Source organism: Balaenoptera borealis (genome assembly GCF_965194805.1).
Source record: "Balaenoptera borealis genome assembly, chromosome: X".
NCBI classification, from domain to species: domain Eukaryota; kingdom Metazoa; phylum Chordata; class Mammalia; order Artiodactyla; family Balaenopteridae; genus Balaenoptera; species Balaenoptera borealis.
Window position 1 is genome coordinate 43,199,548 of NC_138881.1, and position 25,479 is coordinate 43,225,026.

A 25,479-nucleotide genomic window follows, 5' to 3' on the forward strand; every position below is an offset into this window, starting at 1 on the left:
AATTGCAAAATGGAACTTGTAGACCTGATGTTAAAATTCCTACGGTGCCTTAAATACACAAGAATATCTAATTTTATAAAAGAAAAAGAAAGAGGAAGGCGTCATCTTACCAGATTCAAAATGTCTGACAAAACTCTAGTTATTAAAACATTGTGGGACTTCCCTGGAAGTCCAGCGGTTAGGACTCCACGCTTCCACTGCAGGGGGCGCGGATGGATCCCTGGTCGGGGAACTAAGATCCCACGTGCTGCGCAGCCAAAAATAATAAAATAAAATAAAATAAAATAAGCACAGGGAAATATAACCATAAAAAGAAGCATCGTGATGTGGGAGTAGGAATAGAAAACTAGATCAATGGTACAGAAAAAAATCGAAAAATCGACCCAGGTATTGTGGGAATTCATAAATGACAAAAGTGATATTTCAAGTCACTGGGAGAGAGATGGACTATTTACTAAAATAGTTTGGGGAGAAATGACTGTCTTTTGGGGGGAGGGATTAGATTCCTAATTTACTCAATTCAGAAAAATTAATTCCAGATTGGCTAAAGACCTAACCGTTAAAAAAGAACCTATAAAAAATATCAGAACAAAATATGTTTGGAGACTATGTTTAAGTCTTTGGCAAAAAAGAAGGCCTTCTTAAGCAGGATACAAAAAGCAAAAGCTATAAAGAAAAGTAACAATAAGCAACATTTGTCAGTCATTCTTGGCACTTTATCTGTATTCATTCATTTTAATCCTCACAACAGACCTCTGAGGAGGGTTCCATTTATTTTCCCAACCTACAGATTAGGAAACCAAGGTACAGCAAAGTTAAGTCACTTGCCCTAGGTCACACCAGTTTATAAAACCTGGGATTGGAACCCAAGCACACTTTTTTTAAAAAAATTTTTTTTGTATTTTTCTTAGTTTGAATGAGCCTGCCATCTTTTTTCCCATTTATTTATTTATTTTATTTATTTATTTTTGGCTGCATTGGGTCTTCATTGCTGCGTGCTCTCTGTCTCTGTCTTTCTCTCTCTCTGGAAGCTGGGGTTTCACTGCAACACAACTAAGGGGTGGGGTGAATGGGAGATATGTAGGGAGAAGAGAGGGCAGTTGGATGGTGAAATTAGGGATGTTTATAGAGAGATGTGAGGGGTGATTGAGGGTGGTTTGGGGTGAGGTTGGGGTCTATTACAGGACAGTTGGCACACAACTAAAGGACCACGTCTTCATGAGGAATGGGGCTGCTAGAGGACAGTTTAAGAGCGCAGGTGGCAGCTATTGGAGGGTAAATTGGGAATACTCCTGGGGGGTTGGAAGATGGTTTGAGATGCAGTTGGAGGGACTATGGAAGGTTAGTGTGTGGTCTTTTGTAGTTTAAGGAGTTGTTAATAGAACTGTTAACTGTCATAGGATAGTGTGGTAGCCTAATGGCCCCCCAAAAGATATCCATGTCCTAATCCCTGGAACCTGTAAATGTTACCTTATATGTAAAAAAAAAAAAAAGTTTTGCAGATGTGATTAAATTAAGGATTTTCAGATAGAGAGATTATCCTGGATTATCTGAATGGAACCTAATTGTAACCCCTAATTGTAACCCCTTATAAGAAGAAAGAAGAGAGACAGATTTGACAAACCATAAAGGAGAAGGCATTGTGACCACAGAAGCAGAGATTGTAGTGATATGGCCACAAGCCAAGGAATGCCAGCAGCCACCAGAAGCTGGAAGAGGCAACAAACAGATTCTCCCCTAGAGCCTCCAGGGAGAGTATGGCCCTGCTGACCCCTTGATTTTGCCCAGTGGAATTGATTTTGGACTTCTGGCCCCCAGAACCATGAAAGAGTAGATTTCTTATTTTTTTTTTAAATTTTTGGCCGTGCCACGCAGCATGTGGGATCTTAGTTCCCCAGCCAGGGATCGAATGCACTCCCCCTGCATTGAAAGTGTAGAGTCTTAACCACTGGACCGCCAGGGAAGTCCCATAGATTTCTTATATTTTTAATCCACCAAATTTGTGGTAATTAGTTACAGCAGCCACAGGAAACTAATATAGATTTTGGTACCTGGATATGGGATGCTGCTGTGTCTTAGTCTGCTTGGGCTGTCATAACAGAATACCACAGACTGTGGTATTAAACAACAGAAATTTATTTTCTCACAGCTCTGGAGGCTAGAAGTCCAAGATCAAGGTGCCATCTGGGTTGATTTCTGATGAGAGCAGCCTTCCTGACTTGCAGATGACTGATATTTGCTGTGTCCTCACGTGGTCTTTCCTTTGTGCATGTGCACTCCTGGTGTCTCTTCCTCTTCTCATAATGACACCATTCCTATTGGATAAGGGCCCCACCCTTATGACCCCATTTAACCTTAATCATCGGCTTAAAAGCCCTATTTCCAAATACAATCATATTGGGGGGTTAGGGCTTCAACAAATGAATTGGGGGGGGGGGGTTGAACACAATTAATTCCATAACGTGTTGCAACAAATACCTAAAAAAATTGAAGTGGCTTTGGAATTGGATAGTGGGTAGAGACTGGAAGAATTTTGAGGCACATGATAGAAAAAGCCTAGATTGCCTTGAATAGACTGCTAGTAGAAATATGAATGTTAAAAGCACTGCTGGTGAAGGCTCAGAAGGAAGTGAGGAGCACAGTAGAGAAAGCATACATTGTCTCAGAGAATACGTATATCATCATAAACAGAATATTGGTAGAAATATTAATGTTACAGGTGCTGCTGTTAACAGGGCTCAAGGAAATGAGGAACATGTTATTGGAAACTGGAGAAAAGAAAATCCTTATTATATAAGGCAGAAAACTTAGCTGAATTGTGTCCTACAGTTGTGTGGAAAGCAGAGCTTGTAAGTGATGGACTTGAATATTTAACTGAGGAGATTTCCAATGAAAATCTTGAGGTACTGCCTGGTTTCTTCTTGCTGCTTATAGTAAAATGTGAAAGGAAAGAGATAAATTGAGGGAAGAACTGTTAAGCAAAATGGATCCGAGATTTGATGATTTGGAAAATTCTCAGGCTGTCCAGATTGCAAAAGACATAAAATTTAGGAGATTCATTGTCAGGAAAGTATGCTCTGGAGAGAAAGCCAAGGGTGTGGCTGGACAGCCTTTTGCTAGTACTAAAGAGATTTTGTGTGTGACTCATGGATCCTCTCAACCATCTCAGTAGAAGTCAGGAATAGAGATGGGATTATCCATGAAAAATTTGAGGAGGACCCTCTTGTCTAATGATGTGAATCCTTGTGCCTTCCATGGGAGATCCAAAAGATTTTTCAGAATGTTATACTGATGGAAACATTGCCTGATTGGCTTGGAAAAAAAAAAAAAAAAACAGAGACAGGATGAAATGAAGGAAGGATTTTGGACTCCCAAAATTTTACTGGAAGGATACAGGCTAAAACTACTCAGCAGGAAACATGTGCTACCTTTCAAGGGAAAGAAAGAATGACTCTGAGGACACAGCCTTGAGCCAGAGGTAGAGCATCAAGCCACAGAGGATTTATTATTCCCAGGCCTTGAAACTGAATGAAACTTGCACTGCTGGATTTCACCATTTCCTGGGACCAGTGACACCTTTTTTTCCTTCCGTTTTCTCCCTTTTGGAATAGGAATGTCTATAACTCTCAGCCTATGCCTGTCCCACCACTGTGTTTTGGGAACACTGTGTTTTCTAGTTCCACAAGTCCAGAGATGGAGAAGAATTTTGCCTCAGGGTGGATCATACCCAGAGGCTCACTCATACCTGATTTAGATTATTTAAATGATGAGATTTGAAACTTCTGAGCTGATGATATTAAAGTCAGATTTTGAACTTGAGTTGATGCTGTAATGGGTTGAAATTTTGGGAGTATTGGGATAAGGTACATGTGTTTTTCACATAGAGTGGATGTGCATCTTTGGAGGCCAAATGGTGTACTGTTGTAGGCTGAATGATGCCACCACCAAAGATATGCACATCCTGATTCCTGGAACCTTTGAATGTAACTTAGATGGAAGAAAGAGAAGAAAAGAAAAAGAAAAGGGACTTTGCAGTTTGTAGATGTGATTAAGGTAAGAATTTTGAGATGGGGAGATTATCTTGGATTATCCAGGCAACTCTAATCGTAACCATAGTGTCCTCGTAAGAGGGAGGCAGAGGCAGATTTGACAGAAAAGAAGGCAATGTGACAATCAAGCAGAGATTGTAGTGATGTGGCCACAAGCCAAAGAATGCTGATAGCCACCAAAAGAGGGAGAGGCAACAAGCAGATTCTCCCCTAGAGCCTCTGAAGGGAGCATGACCCGGCTGACACCTTGATTTTGGTCTTTTGGCCCCCAGAACTGAGAGAATAAATTTCTTATGTTGTTTTTAAATATTTCTTATGTTTTAAACCACCAAATTTGTGGTAATTCATCACAGCAGCCACAGGAAGCTAATACAGATGGCTTAGGGGTAGATTTGGGGTTGTTGGAGGGGCTTAGGGGTATGCTTGGAGGTGATTGAGGGCAGTTTGAGGGTATAACTGGGGCATTTGAAAGTGTTTGGGTACAGTTGGAGCCATCAAAGGGAAGACTGAGGTGGGGTTGGGGGAGTCACCAGAGGGTGGTTTGGAGGTGTGGTTCTTGAAGGGTGGTTTGGGTGGTACGGTTGGAGAAAATTGGAAGATGTTTTGTGGATGTAGTTGCATGTCCCTTGGAATCCATAGGGAGATTGGTTCCAGGACACCCCCATGTGTGAACACCAAAATCCAAGGATGTGCAAGTTCCTTATATAAAATGGCATAGTACAGTTAGCCCTCCCTATCCCTGGATGTGGGACCAGTGGATATGGAGGCCGACTGTAATTTAAGACAGCTATAGCTGTCATTGAAGAGTGGTTTGGAGGTATAGTTTGGGGCTGTAGCTGTGGGACCAAGGGAAGGTAGTTAAGGGGTATTTAGAGGCAGAGTTGGGGGCTCTCGGAAGGGAAATTTGGGGGGGCGACGTTTGTAATTGTTGGAGAGTAGTTTGGGATTAGAGTTGGGTATCATTGAAAGGGCACTTTGGGGATATTCTTGAGAGTTAGAGGGCAGCTTGAGGGTAAAGTAGGGTCAGTTGGAAGGTTTGGGGGTGAAGGTGAGGACCTGGTTGGGTAGTTTAGTGAGGAAGTTTGAGGGTCAACAGTGTGGTTTGGGGATATAGTTGAAGGCTGGCGGGTACAGTCTGGGATGCAGTTTAGCGGCCTGTTTTGAGGTCTGGATGTCAGAGGGATTTTATGTGTTATAGTTGAGGAGCTATTAGTGGGTGATTTGGGGGGCAGTGAAAGATCATTGGACGGAATACTATTCTCAGCAATAGAAGGAATAAACTGCTGATACATGCTACAACATGACTGAACCTCAAAAACATTATGCTAAGTGAAGGAAGCCAAATACCAAAAATCCACATATTGGATTTAAAAGGCAAGTCTATAGAGACAGAAAGTAGATTAGCAGTTGCCTGGGAGTGGGAATGGGAACAGAGATTAAATGTATTTGGTGCCGCAACTAAGACCTGATGCAACCAAATTAATTAATTAATTAATTAATTGAAAAAGGTATTTGGGCATGAGGGATCTTACAGGGATAATGAAAATGCTCTAAAACTGGATTGTGGTGATTGTTGCACACTTTGGTAACTTTACTAAAATAATTGAATTGAATTGCATGCTTAAAATGAGTGACATTTATGATATGCAAATTATACCTCAATTAAGTTATTTTAAGAAAAGATCATTGTCACAACAATGTGAATGTACTTAATGCCACTGAACTGTACACTTAAGACTGGTTAAAATGGTAAATTTTATGTTATGGATATTTTACCACAATAAAGAAAAATGTAATAACTGCAAAAAAAAAAAAAGAAAAGATCGTTGGAGGATGCTTTGTAATATATTAGAGTCACTGAAGAATGATTTAGGGTGTGGATAAGAGTCACTGGAGGGCTTGAGGGACACATTTGGGGTCACGGGAGTATGATTTGGAGGTTCAGTTGGGTAACTACAGAAAGTTAGTGGTTATGGAGGTTTGTTGAGGACTGTTGTAGAGTCCCTCAACTTCGGGGTCGGAGTTTGGATCAGTGGAATGTGGTTTGGAGGTGGAGAGGGTGTTGGAGGGTAGTTTGAAGTGTGGTTGGGGGATCCACCTTGAGTAGTTGGGAGTACATGGGAGTTTTGCCAGGAGTGGGGTTGGTCAGTGGAAGGTTTGGTGGTGTTGGTGGTGGTGGGAGTTCATGGAACATGGGTTGGAGTTAGAGCAGGTGACTGTTGGAATTGATCTGGCGTGCAGGTGGGGGACACTCCAAAGGTAGTTGAGAATGTTTGGGGTGGTGTTGAGGGCTCTTTAGTGCCATTTGGGGATCAATAGAGTGTGGTTAGGACGGTACATGGAGAGTGGTTTAGGGTCATGGAGGGTGTTTTGGGTGCATATTGGGGGTAGATGGAGGGTGATTTGGAAGTGCTCTTCGGAGGTTAACAGTTTCAGGGCTGATTGTAGATGGTTTGGGGGAACAACTTGGGGGTATTGGAGGGTAGCTTATTTGTACAGCTTGGGTGTCCAAGGAAGGCAGATTGGGGGTACTGCTTTGGGATCAATGGACAATAGTTTGGGGATACAATTTGGGAGATGATGGAGTGTGGTTTGGAGTGCATTTGGGGCACCGGAGGGTAGTTGGGGGAATTTAGAAGTGTGGTGGTGGCTGACAGAAGGCAGTCTGTGGGTAGTTCTTGGGTGTTCATTGCGCGGTGAATTGGGGTGAGGGGCGCTAGTCTGATCACTGAGGGGGCGTGGCCTCGGTAGGGGACAGCTCCACTGCCCTCGAGAAAGCGTGTGCGCAAGCGCTCCGAACTGGTTCGGTCCTGGCGCTCCCAGGGCAGGGAAAGAAAAAAAAAAGAAAAAGAAAAAAAAAAACAACAACAAAAAAAACGAAGACCCGAACTGGCGCCTGCGCACTTGGCCTCCGCCGCTGCTGTGGTCTCGCGCCCCGCCCCCTGTCTCTACCCCCCCGTACCCCGCCCCTCCAGGCTCGCGCTCAGCGGCGGAGGTGGCGGTGCCGCTGGGAGCGGACAGACCTGAGTTGAAGGTGGGGGGCCGGGGTCCACTGCCCTCGGTCGAGCGGCTGCTACCCTCCCACCCTCCCCGCGCCCCCCATCTGGCCCCCAGGGTTAACAGTCGCACGGCCGAACGCGGCCCACGGGCAGGGCGCGGAAGGGGAGTAGGCACGAGCCCGGGAACGAGCTGGGGGCAGCGAGGGAGGGGCGCTCCCACCACTCTTTCAGGCCTGCACCGACCCCGCCTACGCCGCGGGGCGAGGACCCTCGGTGAGTAACGCCCGCTTGGGGTTGGAAGGGAGGAGACGGCGGGGTGAAGGCCCGGAAACGCCGACCGGCGATGTACCTGCTCGCGCACCCCCGACCTCTGACTCCGTGGTCTCCCCCTCGACCCCTGCCTTACCTGGCTACATCTTTTTTTAACCTCGAAACCCGGCCAGTCTTGGCCCCAGGAGCTCTGGTCTGACCCCTGACCTAACCATATTTTGGCCTGGTGTGATCCTCAACCCCTGTTTTGTACCTCTAAATCCAGTCCTGACCCCAAACCCCATCCAGTTATGTTCTCAGGATCCTTGACCTGACCCCAGATCCTTGCCTGACCCTGTTCCATCTCTGAAGCTCATCTTGCCTTGTCTTGATCTCCCCGGTTTTCCGTCCTGATGCTTGACCTGCCTATTCTCTTGTCCAGTCCCTGAACCCCTTCCAGTCATGTCCTGTACCCCTAACCCCAGTCTGATCCAGGTCTGTCCCGATTCCTGACCTCTGACTTACGTACTTTCTCCCCACCCAGTACTATCCCCCGGGTCCCCCTCCTGTCTCCTGAACTCCATCCTGGCCCACCACCTTTAGACTGTCCCTCTTGCCTCCTGCCATGTCCCTGCCCCCAAACCTATGCTGTTTTCCCTTGTCTTCTCTTGGCCCATCACTGTCCTCGTTCCTATCCTCATTCTGTCCTGGTCTTTTCCTGTTCCTTACCTCCACCCTGAACCTGCTCTTTTCCCTATCCTCTTCCTTGAACCGCTGTCTTGGCCTGCCCCCATCATGTCTTCTGACTACCATTTTATACTGACCCTGATCCCTGCCCTCCTCTTTTGTCCCCTACTGTCCCCTACTTTTTCTCTGGCCTTTGTCCATCCTATCCCCTGGCCAGTGTCCTGGATTCTTCTCTGTCTTATCTTTTGACGTCCATCCTACAACTCTGATTCTGTTTTGTCCCTTATACCCCTTCCTGTCCTGTGTCTTCATTCTGTCCCAACCCCAGGCCCCCTGTTTTGCCCCTTACCATGCCCCTCCACGCTGTTCAGATCTCCCTCCTTCGTAACACCCACTTTCCATCTCCTCTGAGCCCAGAAGGACAGGGGTTCCATTATACCCTGACCATGAACTTGGAGGTTCCACTGTACCTATTATCTCTGAAATTCATCCCAAATGCTTCTCTTAGCATGAGCAAGAGCAAGCAGCCTTGTGGGCCCCGTGAGGCTGAGGGAGTTTTCACATGTGATTTCCCCCACCCAGTGATCTCACACAGAGCTTGCATTTCTCTCCCTGCCCCAGGAGGGCATGGAACTGTTCCTGTGCCCGCTACCCTCTCCAAGTGTGAAAGAACACCCTAAATTATTCAGTGACTCTCTGGGAGTCTGTGAGGTCTGGGTCATGTTTCCAGCCTTGCTAGGTTGGGGGCTGCCCCATGTAGGGGTGGGGGACTCAGGGGTATGTGTGAGTCTTCTAGGTCATGTTACCCCCATCTCCTGGTCTTGATCCCAGGTGCAGTGATCCCTGCTTTCCTGGCCTGGAAAAAAGTCCATCCTAGGCCAGAGGCTTCAGGGCTTGGTAGGGGTAGGATGGGGGCAGGAGTTTATCCTCCTCCTGTCAGCAGTAAGCAGTACAAATCTTGATGCTGAGTCCATCCTACCTCTGTGGGCAGGTCTGTGTGTATTGGGGGATCTCTGTTAGAATCAGGCTCATCCAGTAGTGACAATAACAACAACAACAACAAAAGAAGTTCTCTTACTGTCTGAATCGCCTTGATTTTGAGGACAGACAGAGAGAATTTGAATAGTGAGGAAGTAACATGTCATTCAACTATGTTTTATTACCGTATTTCTCATAGAGAATAGTGAGAGTTTGAATAATGAAATATCAGACCTGTTTCATTTATCCAAAACAGGTATCCAAACCTATTAATAACAACACACACATCCCTCACTGTCCCAGTATATTTGGTACCCAAGTTCCGAGAGGGAGAGTTTGGATAGTTCAGACAGTGAAAGATATTAAGTTATCTGAAGTTATTCTGTTTTTGCATTTTGCAGAGTGAGTAGGGAGAATTCAGATAACAAGGGATAATGGCTCTAACTCAGAAATGTATTCAAATCTATTCATTTTCCTGTACTACAGTGGCAAGAGTTGGGATAGTAAGGGTACAGCATTATATAAATGTATTTGGTTCCTCTGTTTTGCCTGGTGAGTAAGGAAAGCTCAGAGAGTGAGGGATACCAGTCCTATCTCAAAAATGTATCCAAATCCATTCAGTTCCTGTATTTGGATAGTGAGAGTTCAGACAATTTTTCTGAATATATTTGGTTCCTGCATTTTTTTGGGGGGGGGTTCCTGCATTTTTGATGTTGAGGAGGGAGAGGTTGGATAATGAGGGAAAACAGCTCTGTTTCAAATATGTCTGGTTTGGCAAGTAAGGAGGGTTCTATATCTGGGCTGCAAGTAGGGAGGGTTTCGAGGCTGAGGGATACCAGCTGTGTCTGAAAGTGTGTGTGTGTGTGTGTGTGTGTGTGTGTGTGTGTGTGTATTTGATTCCTGAGTTCGGACTGGGAGGAATACTTGTAATTATGTATGACATATTACATATACATATTGAGCACTTACCATGGGCCAGGCACTGTCCTAAGCAAGCTTTGAATGTCTTAGCTCCTGTCATGCTCCCAGCCCCCCTGTGAGTTTTATACTGCTGTCAGCATCCCCATTTTACAGATGAAGACATTGAGGCACAGAGAAGTTGAGTGACTTGTCCAAGCAGTCACACAGCCAGGAAGTGGCAGAGCTGGGTTGAATCTCAGACCCACCACTTGCTAGCCCTATGGGAGGCCACAGGAGGCTCAGGTCACCGCTGGGGTGGGGCTTAGAGGTGGTTGTCTTCCAGACTGTTAAAAGCTGTGGACCAGGGCAATGATATGTGTGGGTGACTCCGCCTTGCCTGGCCCAAGAGACCCAGTTACCTGCTCTTCCCTCCTTACTCTCGCCCCAGCCCACCTCTGCCTGAGTTTATTATTGTAGTTATTAACAGTTGTTAATGATGTGGTATGAGTTTTCTTGCACTTTGAAATGTCTTCCAGAGTTACTTTGGTCTCCATTGGCTCTGTTAGCACTGTTTACCCGTTTTCCAAATGCAGAAATCTAAGCCTTGAGACTCAATCTGCATTGCTGGCCAGGTACACTTGTCCCTCTCGGCTCTGATGGGTTTTTTTGGCCGTGCCACACAGCTTGCGGAATATTAGTCCCCCGACCAGGGATCGAACCCATGCCCCCTGCAGTGGAAGTGCGGAGTTCTAACCACTGGACCACCAGGGAATTCAGCTCTGATTTTATAAACATCCCCCTTCCCAGCCTCCTTGGTGTCCCACAAGAGGTGGGAGAGGCCATGGCTGAGAGGACACTCCCCACCAACACCCAGCTGCCCACCTTGTGGCTGCTGCCTCCATCAGCCCCAGGCAGTGAAGGGAGGGAGAAGGGGGGTGATGAAAGGGGCCTTTGTGTCCCGTGCCGGAAATCTCACACCCAGCAAGAAAGGTGGGCAGGGTGGCGGGAAGCCTCAGTAACACGTACACTGGGGTACACTGGGCGTTGCTGATACAGAGCAAGTTCCTCTCCAGGCTTGGCCCACCTGCCAAGTGGAGAGGGAGCTTTCCTCACTCTCCTCTTTCACATCTTGGCGTGGGCTGCTGTCGGGGCCTGGTTTGGGCTTGGGCCCTGAGGTCACAGAGCAGATGGTCCCAAATGGAGCTCAAGATGTGTGGTGTGTGCCGGGGCAGGCCCAAAGCCCAGGTGGTGGTGGTGGGGAAACAGTACATCACAGAGACTCAGAGCCCTCCATTTCCTTGACTTCTGGCCAGAAATGCCCCAGGAGGTGGGGGGAGGAACTGGGGAGACCCAGCCTGGATGTGAAGAAGCATGAGCCCCGTTTCCCACTCCTCCTCCCTTGCAGGAGTTGCCTCTGTCAACTTGCAACCCAGGACCCAGCCCCCTGAGTTCTGATTCTACCTGCTCTCATGCCTCTGTGATCAGAATCGGGCCTCTTCACCTCTGCGAGCCCCAGCTTTCATCTCTCCAAGCTGGCTATGAGGAGCTGGGTCTGTGCCATCCTCCCAGGTTTGTAGGGGTCAGGAGGGGTTAAACCACCAGTGTGTTTCTTCCGTTTGCTGGGATGATTTCTTCTGAAGCTGCAGAAGGTGGTAGGGTCTTGAGACATGGTCTCTCCTTAGAAAAGTGGACCTTGTCTGTCCCAACTTGGGAAACTATTACCCCAGTGAGGGTGGGAATTGCCCTAAGACCTTCTCCCACCCCTGCCTTGCCCTGGGAGGAAAGGGTAGGGGTGTCAGGAACGTGGAGTGCTGCCAAGAGACGCACACCCGAGATACCCCAAGTCCTCTCCTGTGCTTACAACTCCCCAGACCTCCATCCCTTGGCTCCCAGGTAGTACCCTAGGGTGGGCAGGGTCTGATCTGGGTACTTGGGCAGCACCAGAGGCAGTCGCCGCTCCCACGACCCTTAGCCCTTCTTCCTCAATCCTCTGTTAGGTGTATGGGGTGAGGGGGGAGGTCCGGGCTCTCTTCTTGGCCGTGCTGGACACCCTGAGGGGACTTGGCTCCAAGACAGCTCCTAAGGGTGGCCGGAGCCCTGGTGTCAGGCAGGCAAGGGTTAAAAGGTATGGGCCGGCCCAGTCCCTGGCCAGGTAGGCTGGGCCATTGCCTAGTGGGAGGCGGCCTAGGCATCCGCCACTGCGCTCACCCGCTTATTGCCACTACCAGCCGGAGCAGGGCCTGGTTGAGACAACTATTTTTTTTGAGGTACCTGAGGCCACCCCACAGCACCTCTCTGCTCTGGCATTGGTGAGCACCTGGGAACAATGGGCCCAGGGGCGAGGGGTCGGGGGAGAAGGGCACAGGGTGTGCTGAAGTTCCCTGTGGGAGGCAGCTAGGTCTCTGTGAGAGGCACAGCGAGGTAGGACGGCCTGGCTAGAGGGGCGAAGCCTAAAATGTCCAATTTTCTTTCCTGGCATGAAGCCGATTCCTTGCCGGAAGTGGACGAGGGGAAGGGATGGGGGAGAAGAGAAGCCAGCGTCCCCCTTCTCTGCTCCCCGCTCCTTCCTCTCCCCCTTCCTCTCCTGCAGGGGTAGCCTCTGCCCTCCTTCAACCTGGGGCCCAGCCCCCTAGAAAGCCCAGACTGGGCTGTTGAGAAACTACTTGCCGGCACCTGCCTGGTCCTCCACACTGTTCCCCTAGAGTGTGGGCGGGGGGAGAGGACCTCTGGGGCGGTGTGGGGAACAGGCCCAGGCATTGGGAGTTTGTATTTGCTCCGAAGGTGGCGGGATGTGGAAATGGGGGTCCCACTGAGGTGTTGGGGTGCCACCCAGGTGAGGTGTCTTGGTTGTAAACAGTCATTACAGCCAGGAATTTCTTTCTCGGCTGTGGTGTCAGAAGGGCAGACCTGAAAAACCTGCTGGGCCCGCCTCTGGGTGTGGGGGGTGCCCTCTGCAGCTCTCTTGCTGCAGCCCATCCTGGGACGGGACGGGGCCACGGGGTCACCAGTGGGGAGACCCAAGGGCTGGTGTGTGGGTGTGTTGGGGAGGGGACTGCTGGGATTCCCCCTTCTCACCATCTTTGGGTGGGAACCAGGCAGTCCCAGGACCCCAGGCCAATATGCGGAGGGTAGGTGAGCAGAGGCAGAGGCTTGGGAGCGGGTGTGAGCGTGTTGGGGGTGTGGAGCGTGGACCCTGCCCGATGACCCCATGACTCAGGCCCTAGCTATGTCCCCGAGGTCAGGCTGACAGGGTGGAGTCGGGGTTCCTGCCTATACCCCAGGTGGACTTCCAGGATGCCACGAGCTCCCAGGGAAGGAAGGCTCGAGGCATCCCAGTGTGGGATGTGGGACCAATCCTGGTGAACGGGCCCACTGGGGAGGAGTTGAGGTTCCTGTTGAGGTGGAGGAAGGTTTAGAGTTCCTCAAACCCAAATGGGGGCTGGGGAAGAAGGAACCCCAGGAGCCGAGGGGCAGAGGAGGCTAAGCTGGGACCTCAAGGAAAGCCTGCCTTGCCGGGTAATGTCAGACCTTGGAGGGGGGTGGTGAGGGCATGTGAGCACCTCTGCAGAGCACATGCTGCTGCCTGGATGTGCAAAACGGCTTTAGGGACTGACCCCGCCCCTGATGTTGAGGACAAGGAACCCCTGCTTTGTGGGAGGGGCACAGCCCCCATGGGGTGGGTGGGAGGACTGCCGAGAAGCTGGTGGCACCCTATTAGCAGCTTGGCCACACCCCCAATGCATAGATGGGGAAGGGGCTTGAACCCACCCCTCCGTGGCTGCCTGGGTCTTCACACCTGGCCACCATGTCATGACAAAGTGCGAGGTAGGTGGGGATGGGACCTCTGTGGCCTCATGAGGTCCTCCCAATCGCCTGCCACCGAGGTCAGGCCAGGTGGTGGGAGGTGATGTCACCTGGCTGCCCAGCTGGGGACTGAGCAGGCTGTGGGACGGAGGGAGCAAACTCCAGAGGAAGGGATGAGGGCAGGGCTGGCAGCCAGCCAGGGCCGGCTCCATGGTCAGCCAGGGTGTCTGGGGGCAGAGAAGGAGGCAGGAGGCAGTCAGCTTGTTATCTGCAGCTGTGGGCTCTGCCACTCCCAGTCCCAGCAGGCTGACTTCCCTGTGCCGGGTGCAGGACAGGCTGGCGTGCGGGGAGGGGCCGGAGGGGTCCTGAGGCCAAGTGAACGCTCTCCCTGCCACACCAGGGCCGCGGGATAGAGTTGGGACAAGTAGCGACCCACAGACCACAGTCATTCTTTTATTCACCCAGCAGACTTTCATTGAGCACTTGCTGTGTGCACAGAAGTGTTCTGAGTGCCAGAGATACTGATACATTTTCTGTCCTCATAAATGTACAAGGGAGGCACAGTCTTGTTTGACAGCAGTTGTGAGGGGACATAATGCGGGGGCCCACCTCTGGAAGTGACACTGAAGCCCCAGAATGTAAGAGACAACCAGGGGCTGGAGTGGCGAGAGGTGAAAAGTGCACTTTGGACAGCAGCGGCAGCCTGTGCAAAGGCCTGGCGGCCTGATGGGCTGGGAGCTTATGAGGGATTGGTGGGGTTCAGCACCTCTAGTAAGGGGGAGTGTTGGACCGGAGGGGTGGGCCTGGCTACATCCGTAGCTAAGGGCAGGTTATTTCACCTCTTTGTGTCTTACTCTCCTCATCTCTAAAATGGGGGTAATAATAATCACAGAACTGCCATCACAGGGTGGTTGTGAAGATTAAATGTGGCATAGAAGGTAACTGTTCCAGGCACCCAGGTGCTTAATAAATGCCTACTGTTCTTGTAGTTGGTTGAATCTGTACCATTAATTCTCCCTTCCCAGGCAAGACTCCTGACTGTGGCCCATGGGCCTCTGAGGAGGCATTGTAAGTCCGCCCAGCTCCCCACTTGCTGTGCTCCCACTCAATGGGAAGGGAACCAAGGTACCAGGGCCTTGACACTGACACAGATTCTCAGAGGGCAGGCCAAGCAGGTGGGCGGGGTCAGGGTACCCCTTATTCCCAGCTGGGGTGTGGGAACCTGGGTAGAGGGAGAGGTTGGCGGTGCACACCGGATGTGCTTCCTCAGTGGCTCCCGTGCATCACTGCTAGGCCTTGTCCAGCCATCAGCCACAGCCTCTTGACGGCACCAGGATGGAAGTCAAAGGTCAGCTGATCAGCTCTCCCACCTTCAGTGCCTCAGGTTAGTATCTGGTTCCCCCTCCTGCTGCCTCCTCCCCTGCTCTGAGTCACCACCTGCCCACTTGGGAAGGGTTGGTCCCTGGCCCCACAGCTGCCCCAGGCTGCCCTGATTGCCCCCCGATCTTTGCTCCCTCTGTGTCCAGCTGCCCTGTTTGGAGAGGCTGCCCCCCAGGTGAAGTCAGAGCGTCTGCGGGGGCTGCTCGACCGTCAGCGGACCCTGCAGGAGGCCCTGAGCCTGAAACTTCAGGAGCTACGAAAAGTGTGTCTCCAGGAGGCGGTGAGGGCCGGACCCTAAGGGTGTCGGTGCGGGGGGAGGAACAGGCACGAGGTAGGCAGACTGCGGTGGTGATTGCTGAGCCACTTGTCTGAGCTGTAGATTCCCCAAAGCTCAGCTTGCATGTCTTAGAATCAGTAAAATATGGTGATATTTTGCCACCATCCCCTATCAACAATTTGAAATCCAAAAAAACTCAAAAACAGAACAAAACAAGTTATTTCCAAAACTTGGCAGGGAAACCTGACCTGAACTGACACGGGGTGATTTATAGTTTCGATTTATCCCCCTTGCTGTGAATGACCACACAGTTTGCCAGAAATAATAATGCAGTTCAGAGCATGCAGCCCACGCCCTGAAGGGAATGTCATATAATATGCAGTGTACAGATGGTGTCACCTTTATAAAAACTATGAAATTCTGTATTCCAAAGCAGGTCTCCCTGCCTCCCGTGCCCACTGCCCTGGGGACTTGGGCCACTGAGGCGCTGAGAGTCTCTGCTGCATACCCACCTGGTGGAGAATTGGGAGGAGGAAGAGAAATAACAGGCATGGGTGCTGAGCAGGGCTGGGCTCCTAGTAGGACTTCTGCACCTTCGGGGGTCGTTACTGCTTTGCCACATCCCCCCAACTAACACTTGGTAGTCTCTGACCCCTGCCCCCGCCCAGGAGCTGACTGGCCAGCTGCCCCCCGAGTGCCCACTGGAGCCTGGTGAACGGCCCCAGTTGGTCCGCCGGCGGCCCCCTGCAGCCCGCGCCTACCCTCCACCGCACCCCAATCCAGCACACCACTCCTTGTGCCCTGCCAAGGTGAGCAGATGGGCGTGCAGAGCAACATGGGGGTGGGACAGGAGCCCGGAGGAAGCCGAGAGCGGGTTGCAGCAGGGGGAGGAGAGGCTAAGGTGAGGAGGGAAGGAGCTTGAGGGAGGTGGGTTCCAGGTCTGAGAGAGGATGCTGGTCCCTGTCAGGATAGGCCTCTCACCCCCAGGAAGATGAAGAGACCCAGCCCTAATCCACACAGGCCCTGCCCCCAGAGGGAGAATAGGCCACCCCCAGGAGGGGCAGGCCCCGCCTCCAGCGTAGCTGGGCTTTGCCACCACTTGGTCCTGGTGCTTGGCCATTTCCATTTCCAACATTTGGTCCTGTCCCACCCTCTTGGGTAGTCCCCGCAGGAGCTGGCGCTCGAGGCCCTGGAGCGCGAAGTGTCAGTGCAGCAGCAGATTGCGGCAGCTGCCCGCCGCCTGGCCTTGGCCCCTGAGCTCAGCGCCGAGCAGCGCCGACGTCGGCGCCAGGTCCAGGCAGATGCTTTGCGGAGGCTGCATGAGCTGGAGGAGCAGCTCGGGGACGTCCGGGCCCACCTGGGTCTCCCGGGGATCCCGCCGCCCCAGCCCCTGCCGCTGTCCGCTGGGACAGTTATCACTGCCCAGGGAGTCTGCCTGGGCACGCGCCTCACCCAGCTCAGCCAAGGTGAGCCAGGCCCTGTCACCCCACCGATGAAAGCAGGAAGGTGGGCATTGGCTAAGGGACATGGTAGAGGTGGAGTGGGTGAGCAGCCAGTGAAAAGTGGGAGGTAGGCAGAACTTAAGGGGCCCTACCAGTAAGACGAATTGTGTAAACTGGCTCCTGGGCAAGGGTGGGGCCATTGGGAATAGGCATCAGGAAAGTGAGGAACCAAGCCTCTGGTGGTCTTGGATTTAGGTAAAGGTGGATTCTTGGGAAGTGTACGGGATGGGGAGGAGACGGCCCAGTGGTGTAAGGGGATGGCACCCAGACCTTGCATTGATAGGCCTGGGTCTCCCCTTCTTACCTGTAGAAGACGTAGTTCTGCACTCGGAGAGCAGCTCCCTCTCAGAGTCTGGGGCCAGCCATGATAATGGTGAGGACCCCTGTCCCCCAAATCCACCCATCTTTTGATGCTTAGCCCCCACCCTCCCTCTTCAGCTCCTCTTTAGCCATGACCCATCCTCCTGTGGAGCCCCCATTTTCTTTGCTTCAATCCCCCTGCCCCGCCCCATCAGCCCCAGTTCCTGCCTCATCCCTTAGCTCTTCCTCAGCCTGTCCTATCTGCTTAGCCCTCTGCCCCTCCCTACCTCCCTAGCCCCTGCCCTTTGCTTTGCCCACAACCCTTCAGGCACCCTCCCATTGAATTCTCCCCCGCTTTCTCCCTTCCACCCAGAGGAGCCCCGTGGCTGCTTCCCTCTGGCTGAGCGCCCTTCACCACCGAAGGCCTGGGACCAGCTGCGGGCAGTATCTGGGGGCAGCCCTGAGCGGCGAACCCCGTGGAAACCACCCCCGTCGGATCTTTATGGGGATCTGAAGAGCCGGCGGAACTCTGTGGCCAGCCCCACCAGGTGAGGGTGAGCCCCTCCCCTCCTTCCCCAGGAGCCAGGAGTGGGAGCTGAGCCTGGGCTGGCAGGAGGGCCTGCTGCTAGGTACGGTCTCTAACCTGGACCCCGACCTGGGCCTGCTTGTCTCTGTCTAGCCCCACACGCTCGCTGCCCAGGAGTGCCTCCAGTTTTGAGGGGCGAAGTGTGCCTGCCACCCCTGTCCTCACCCGGGGCGCTGGCCCCCAGCTCTGCAAGTAAGTGGACTCTGAGGGTGAGATTGAAGGCCAAAGGAGGGAACCGGTAGTTCTAACTGGGGGTGTTGGGGAGAGCATTATCAAAGGGTGTGGGACATGAAAGACTGGCCTTTAAATCTATCAGTTTTATTCTGGTTTTCTATGTAGGTTGTATGAAAACGCAAGAATTTTATTTTAGTTTCAGAACTTTTGTTCATAATGCACCCTATTGCATGATAAAGAAATATAGGTAAAACACCTTTTGGAATATGCCATATGTGTATATGTGTAATGTCACATTATAAATAAATTTTTTTAATTGACCAAAAGAAAAAAAAGAAAAGAAAAGAAAGGCTGGGTTTTGAAAGGTGAATAGGAGTTGTCTTGGTGGAGAAGGGGGTGGGGATTTGGGGCAGAAGCACCAAAGTTTGAGAATGGACTTTTCTATGCATTTTGGGCAAGTCATTTCCCTTCTCTGAATCTTTGTCTCCTCATTTGTGAAATGGGGATAATAATATCTGCCTGTGGAAGATACTGTAGGCATAAATGAGTTCTGGTTAACATGTACTGCGTACCTACCATCTGCTAGGAATCAGTGCTTTACTTGGTATCAAACTCATTTAATTGTCACAACGTCCCTGTGACGTAGGTGCTATTATTATTCCCATTTTAGAGATGAGGAAACTGAGACACAGAGAGGTTAAGTAACTTGCTAGTAAACTGAAGACCTGGTATTTGAATCCAGGCAAGTTTGACTCAAGAGTCCGTGCTTTTAACCACGGTACTCTACTACTTCTTAAACAAGTATGTACTTACTAAGTGCCTACTTTTTCTGGGCTGTGAACAGAACAAAGTCCCCATCCTTGTGACACTTGCATTCTATGAATAGTGGCTGTTGGGATGATAGTTTTGGGTGGTTCATACACATGATGGGACAGAGAATTCAGGAAGGGTCTTGAATTCCTGGCCTAAGGTTTAGGACCTCATGTTAGAGGAGGCGGGGAGCCCTGAGAAGCACCTTAGCAGGGGATGAGGGGTCAGATGTGTTAGCAAGAGTCCTCCGCCCTCCCCTGCTAGCATTTCCTCTTGAGCCCTACACACACTTACATCTCCCTCGGAGCTAACAGTCCCAGGCACCCCCATACGTTTTTAACCCCTCTGCTCCCCAGTCCGTGGCAGAACCTCTGCTGCTCTTTACATGCCACTACCTTTCACCTTTATACACACAGCTTCTAATCCTGGGCCTATTTTGGAGGTGTGGAAGTGAAGGCTCAGAGAGAGGCAGGATAGGGAGGGCACTCATCCCATCTCCCTGATATTTCTGACCCTTCTCCCATCACCCCCACCTCTGCTCCCCCAGACCTGAAGGCCTCCATTCTCGCCAGTGGTCCGGCAGCCAGGACTCCCAGATGGGCTTCCCCCGGGCGGACCCTGTCTCCGACCGTGCCTCCCTCTTCGCAGCTCGCACCCGCCGCAGCAATAGCTCCGAGGCCCTGCTGGTGGACCGGGCAGCTAGTGGGGGAGCTGGCTCCCCGCCTGCGCCTCTGGTTCCCCCTGCCGCTGGTCCCCCAGTCTGCAAGAGCAGTGAGGTGCTATATGAGCGCCCCCAACCAACTCCTGCCTTCTCCTCCCGCACAGCTGGCCCCCCAGACCCTCCCCGGGCCGCCCGGCCCAGCTCAGCCGCCCCTGCCTCCCGCGGGGTCCCCCGGCTCCCGCCTGTGTGTGGGGACTTCCTCTTGGACTACTCCCTGGACCGGGGCCTGCCCCGCGGTGGCGGCGGGACAGGCTGGGGGGAGCTGCTGCCCGCAGCTGAGGTCCCAGGACCCCTCTCCCGCCGGGATGGGCTCCTCGCCATGCTCCCAGGCCCACCACCTGTGTATGCAGCTGACGGCAGCAGCCCCCTCCTCCGCAGCAAGGACCCCCACAGCCGTGCCACCCGCACCAAGCCCTGTGGCCTGCCCCTGGAGGCCGCTGAGGGCCCAGAGGTGCATCCCAACCCTCTGCTGTGGATGCCCCCACCCGCCCGTATCCCCCCAGCTGGTGAGCGCAGCGGCCACAAGAACCTTGCCCTGGAGGGGCTGCGGGACTGGTACATCCGGAACTCGGGACTGGCCACAGGGCCCCAGCGCCGGCCTGGGCTCCCCCACATGGGCCCGCAGCACCCGCCCTTCCTCCATGCCCGCTGCTATGAGGTGGGCCAGGCGCTGTATGGGGCCCCCAGCCAGGCGCCACTCCCGCACTCAAGGAGTTTCACGGCGCCCCCTGTCTCCGGCAGGTATGGGGGGTGCTTTTACTGATGGGTAGGGGTCTCTTGAGGCAGATGGCAAAGGTGTCCAGGCCAGGGAGCCGGCTAGTCATGGTAGTTAATGACATGGACCACGAGAGAAGTAGCTGCAGCCTTGGCCCGGGGTCATTGGGCCCTGCCTGACTCGCATTAGTCCGTGGGGTCTCGGTGGAGGGGTATCTTGGGTCCTGGTAGCAGCAGTTCTTCACCAAGCTAATACAAGAATTTTAATATTTGAACAACCAGTGCATGTCAGCTGAAAATGAGCCTTGAAACTAGGGTGCTGGGAGGAAGGGACGTCCTGTGCCCCTTGCCTTTCTCTTCCTCTTTTCACCACGCCCCACGCTTGTGAGCCTAAAGGTGCTGTCCTGTGCCTGCCTCCACCTCTTTAACGAGCCTCTTTTCCTCTCTCTTTCTGTGTCTTGTCCGTCTTTTCCTCTCTCCTCTGTCTTCCCACCCTGTCCTCCGGATTCCTGCTACCCCTTCTAAAGATACTACGCGGACTTCCTGTACCCCCCGGAGCTGAGCGCTCGTTTAAGTGACCTGACGCTAGAGGGGGAGCAGTCCTCCGGTTCTGACCCCCAGACCCCGGGGACACTGGTCTGACCCCTCCTCATATGCCCCTTGTTGGCCTGGGTATGACTTCAGTCTGGGGAGCACACAGCTGACCTCGCTGAGCCCTGGGGTGTGGCTGCTCTCGGTCCTGGGGGGCACCAACGTGATCTTCCAGGGCCCCTGGCTCCCCGTGGGCCCACGAAGGTGTCTGACACCCTGTGTCTCCTCTCACGCTGTGCTGGGGACTGGGGGCCCTCCGCCAGCTTAAAAGAGAGGGGAGGGGATGATGTAATGGGGACTCCAAGCCCCTTCCTCCATTTCTGTTTACAGTTGTGATCTAGGTATTCACTGTCTTCCCTCAACACTAGACGTTTTATAAAAAAGGAAACTGTGATCTCGTCCTGGTTGGGTTCATTCCTGTCCCCATGCCCAGCCTGTTCCATTCAGGAGCCCCCTCCACAAAACGGACCATATAGGGTCTCAGGGCCCAGTTTGGGGCAGCCAGGAGACTCCAGTGTGAACAGAACTCCCTGCCACCCCCCACTGGGGCAGTTTTTCTTGGGGAGGTGCCCACATTTGGAAGGAATGAAGTCTCTGCCCACATTTGGAAGGACTGAAGTCTGGGTGGGGGGCTTGCGTTCATTTTCCCTCCCCCAGGGTGCCTGAAGGCGCCCCAGTCCCTGTCTGCCTCTCTGTGCCCGCTGCCTCTGCCCACAGAGTGAGATGGCCCAGCCTTTGGCGGCAGCCTCCTCTGCCCCGACTATCCCCAATCAGGAGGCCCCGCAGGAGGACCAAAGGGCAGAACCATTGGGTGTGTTGTGTCCTGGGATGTGGCGGTGGTGGAACCTGGCGTCTGGTAGATGACAATGAAATCCTCAAGTGACGTCTCGCCACGGGTTATGTCACACCTTCCTTGGCTTTCCTTCCATCCACCACTTTTTAAACCAATCCACACAAGCTGTGTTTTCTATGATACCTGTCTGTGGCTTTCTGGAGCTGGGGGTTCCCCTACCCCCTTTACCTAGTGTTAAACTTTTCTTTTTGTACTAATGGATCTGGGTCCAAGACACTACCCACACTGGAAGGGGATTTCTATAATAAATGTGTAAACTGAAACAGTGCATTGCTTCCCTGTCTGCCTTGCCTTGGGGGCCCACATCTTTAGCTAAGACTAGATAATGTATTTTTACAAGAAAAAAAAATATAGCACCATGGAAACAGCCTGTGATAATGTCATCTGCTTTGGTTTTACTTGCTTTGTGATGTGGGGCAACTTCTTTGCCTGTCCGTGCTCAGATTCCTAGCCAAGAGCCCTTAGTAATACAAATGCTGGCAGCAAACACTCCGTGCCCTTAACTCCCTTGTGTGTTAATGCCACCCTAGAGGTAATAGGTTCAAGAAAGGAACTGAGAGCTCGTCCTTCAGCCCACATATTTGACAGAGACCCAGTCAGAAAGTCTCTAGTAGAATTGAAAAGCAGGTCACTTCGGGCCATTGAAACACACAGACTTTACCCAGGAGGCCCAAATTGGCTTGAGCAATGCAACAGCCTTTATTGTTGTAGCAACACTGATATATATGCCCCATTCCTGGTCAGGGCTACCCCCACCCCACCCCACCCCATCCCACCCCTTGGTCCTTGTCACTGTGGAACTTTGTGGGGGGTGGGCTGGGGAGTGGCAGAATCCCTAAGCAGAGCTGGAGGGAGGCAAGTGGGACTGGTGAATGTTGGGGTCACCTGGGACCAAGGGTTCAACTGGGTCAGGATACCTGAGTCCTCCACCCAGATGGGGGCTGAGAACACTTGGACCCTGGGTTCAAAGCTGGGGTGGGGTCTGGAAAAGCCTTGGTCCAGGGTTCAAGATCTGAGAATGCCTTGGTCCCAGTCCCCAGCTTTGGGGCTGAGCATGGGAGATAGGTGGGTCCCAGATTGGGGTTGGGGGGCAGTGTCTCTGGGCCCAGAGTTGGAGGTTGGCCATGGATGCTCTGGTCTCCAAGCCCCAGTTTTGGGCTGGATGTGGGTGTCTCTGGTTCCCAAGTTCAGGGCTGGGGAGACTCTGGTTTCCTAAACTGGGGGGCTGGGGATGAGGGAATATCCCAGTTTGGGACCTGGGGGAAGGGTTGCAGTTGTCCTGTTTTTTGAACTGGGCAGGGGCTCCTATTTTAAGGACTGGGAAAGGGCTCTGGGTCTGGGCCAGGGTGGGGATGGCATTCTCCATGTCTTGGGTACAGATCCCAGGGCCCTAGGATCCAGCCTCCTGTTCTTGTCCCAGCGCCTCCAGCAGCAACCCCATTGGCGTCCGCTTGAGACCAATGCTCTCGATCTGGTTCTCAATCTTGTTCTTGAGGTTGCGCAGGCGCAGTGACGCGTGCACCAGGATCACTGTGGGCAATACCGAGAGGAGTGGGGTCAGTGGGATGGGACATCAGCCTTTAGCTAATGGGGGCCCAGCGAAGGGAACTGGAGCACAGGCAGACCAATGGCGTGGTCAGTAGCCAGGACGCCTCTGAACCCTGCTAGTGTGGCGGAGTAATGCGCTTCGCAACAGGGGCGTGGCCAGGGAGGGTGCCCAGTAATGGGGACGTGGCCGGTGGAAGGCACTTCATACTAGCAGTGACGCCCAGAAGGGCGGTTGTAAGAGGGGCGTTCCCAGGGAGGGGAGCAAAGCCAGGGAAGGCGCTTTGTAAAGGAGGTGTGGCCTTGCCCGCCGGGTGTCCCAGCCCCCTCTCAGCCCAGGAACCAGGGTAGGGCGGGCCTGGTGCCGTTTGCGAGCGCTGGCCGTCTTCCCGGCCATCTCAGGGTAGTGGAGACTCACGAAGCACGGGCCCGGCGATGCTGAGCAGGAAGGTGTAAGCGCCGCCCGCGGCCCAGAGAACGAGGAGGCCGAGGGCAAGCACTGCGGCCAGGCAGGCGGCTGGGTGGCTGCGACGGCAGCGGCGCACGGCTGCTCGAGTCTCAGCCGCCCACACCAGCATGCCAAGGGCCACCGCCACTACCAGCGCGCTTAGGAGGGTGTGCAGCGGGCGCACGTACCTGCGGGGACAATGGAACTAAGCTAGCCGGGCAGGCGGGGAGAGGGCCGCCTGGCCCCCGTGCCTCCCAGACCACCGTCCACCAGAGTCCGTGCCCCGAGAGCTTTGGTTCCCACCCCCACCCCCCGCCCCCGCTCCCGCTCCGGACCCTCCAGCCCGGCAAATACTCCCGTCAGCCCTGTCTCCAACAGGTCCACCCTTCAGGGATTCCAACTCCCAGGAGCCCTGGGCTCCCCTGGAGCCTGTGGACCCTGTGGACCCTCATTTCTTTCTGTCAATCCTACAGTCCCATCTTCCTGAGATCTCCTGCTTCAGGCCCTCCCATCCCGCTAGGCCCCAGGGTTCACAGCCTTTCCCTGCTCTTTCCTTCCGACCCTACCCCTGCAGGACCCACTCCAGCCGGCCCCCCCAACCCAACGTGCCCCAAAACCCACTCTTTGCAAAGGCCCATCCCTTGCAAATTCCTCTTCCAGTCCTTCTGTTTCCATACGTTTCCCTCTCCCCAGGCCCAGAGTCCCTTCCAGACTTCCTCCCCTTCAAATTCCCCCTCCAGGTTCCCATTTCCTATAGATTCCTCCCTCATTACTAGAACCCCTTCCAGGCTTTCAGTGCCACTCTTAACTTCCAGTCCTGCCCAAGTCCCTCTTCCAGGTTCTCCATCCCTCCCTGGTCTCAGGCCTTCCATCCCCGGGTCCTCCCTCTAGACTCAAGTTCCCCAACAGGTACCTGCTCCTGGAGCATTCCAATTATAACCAGGCCCCTCTCCAAGCCCAGATCCTCCACAAGTCCACCCTTCAACTTGACCACGTCCTGTCCCTGTCGTAAGTCCTCCAAGGCCATCTTAATCTGGCCCCATCACCCCTCAGGCACAGTCGTGTCCCACTTTCGGGCCCTCCTTATCTTCAGGTCCACACTTCCCCCTACCCCCGCAGGACCCACTCCAGCCGACCCCCCCATCCCAACCTGCCCCTAAACCCACCCTTTGCATAAGGCCAACCCTTTCAGATTCCTCTTCCAGGCCTTCTGTCTCCCAGTTTTCCCTTCAGTTTCACACTCTACTGAATTCGCCCTTCAAGGTCTTGCAGCCCCCTCACAATCCCGCGGGTCCACCCTCCATGCCCAGCGGGCGCCCCCGGCCAACCTGCGCCTCCCTCCCTCCCTCCCTCCCTCACCCGGCCAGAGCGAGACCGAGGCCGAAGCAGATAAGGTAGTTGGTTTGATAGTAGAGAAGGTTGTTGATGACGCGGTGGCACCATCGCTGCGGGTCGCGTGGATCCGGGGCCGCCAGACGCGCCGACCCCAGAACGAAGTCGTCCAGGGCGCGTAACGGTGGCAGCCGCACCTCCGACATCCTGCCGGTCGATGTAGCTGGACCAGTCAGAGGAGCGGCCGGACTACAACACCCGTTCTACACCGCGCCACCGTGGGGCACACCGGGAAATGGAGTCTGGGCCCTGCAACCGCTACCCTGACGACCTAGTGGACTGCGCAGAGGCAGCAGCGCACGTGACCGAAAGTACCAACAACACGCCGGAACTGTAAGGTAGCAGGGGCCGCTGGGAAATTAAGTCTCCGCCGCGGGGCAAGGCATTCCCGTCCACCCCCAGGCGGGGGCGCCATGGGGACGGTTCTGGGCGGTGCTGGCGGCTCTGGCACAAAGTGGCCAGACATTAGAGGACATGCAGAGACTGTCAGAAGGACCCGAGCAGGATCCCACTTCCTTCC

General features: G+C 53.3%; 2 protein-coding genes across 11 annotated transcripts; one reads left to right on the forward strand and one right to left on the reverse strand.

Moving 5' to 3' along the window:
- The first annotated feature begins 6,502 nt into the window (after positions 1–6,502).
- Positions 6,503–21,842, forward strand: CCDC120 (coiled-coil domain containing 120). Of its 10 annotated transcripts, none has more exons than XM_082376771.1 (11): positions 6,503–7,321; positions 11,268–11,431; positions 14,692–14,841; positions 14,960–15,050; positions 15,193–15,326; positions 15,992–16,132; positions 16,486–16,789; positions 17,136–17,198; positions 17,499–17,673; positions 17,805–17,903; positions 19,243–21,842. In XM_082376771.1, exons 4-11 carry the CDS (start codon positions 15,002–15,004, stop codon positions 20,177–20,179), a joined length of 1,902 nt encoding a protein of 633 aa, XP_082232897.1. In that variant the 5' UTR covers positions 6,503–7,321; positions 11,268–11,431; positions 14,692–14,841; positions 14,960–15,001; the 3' UTR covers positions 20,180–21,842. The 10 variants fall into 10 exon arrangements, with proteins under 10 accessions (XP_082232897.1, XP_082232892.1, XP_082232895.1 ...); XM_082376766.1 differs by having other exon boundaries at positions 14,692–14,791; XM_082376769.1 differs by having other exon boundaries at positions 14,692–14,734.
- Positions 21,843–22,249: 407 nt separating this feature from the next.
- Positions 22,250–25,446, reverse strand: PRAF2 (PRA1 domain family member 2). The gene is made up of 3 exons (XM_082376794.1): positions 24,927–25,446; positions 23,538–23,755; positions 22,250–23,104 (listed from the first exon to the last, which is right to left on the reverse strand). Exons 1-3 carry the CDS (start codon positions 25,103–25,105, stop codon positions 22,965–22,967), a joined length of 537 nt encoding a protein of 178 aa, XP_082232920.1. The 5' UTR covers positions 25,106–25,446; the 3' UTR covers positions 22,250–22,964.
- Between the last annotated feature and the right edge of the window lie 33 nt (positions 25,447–25,479).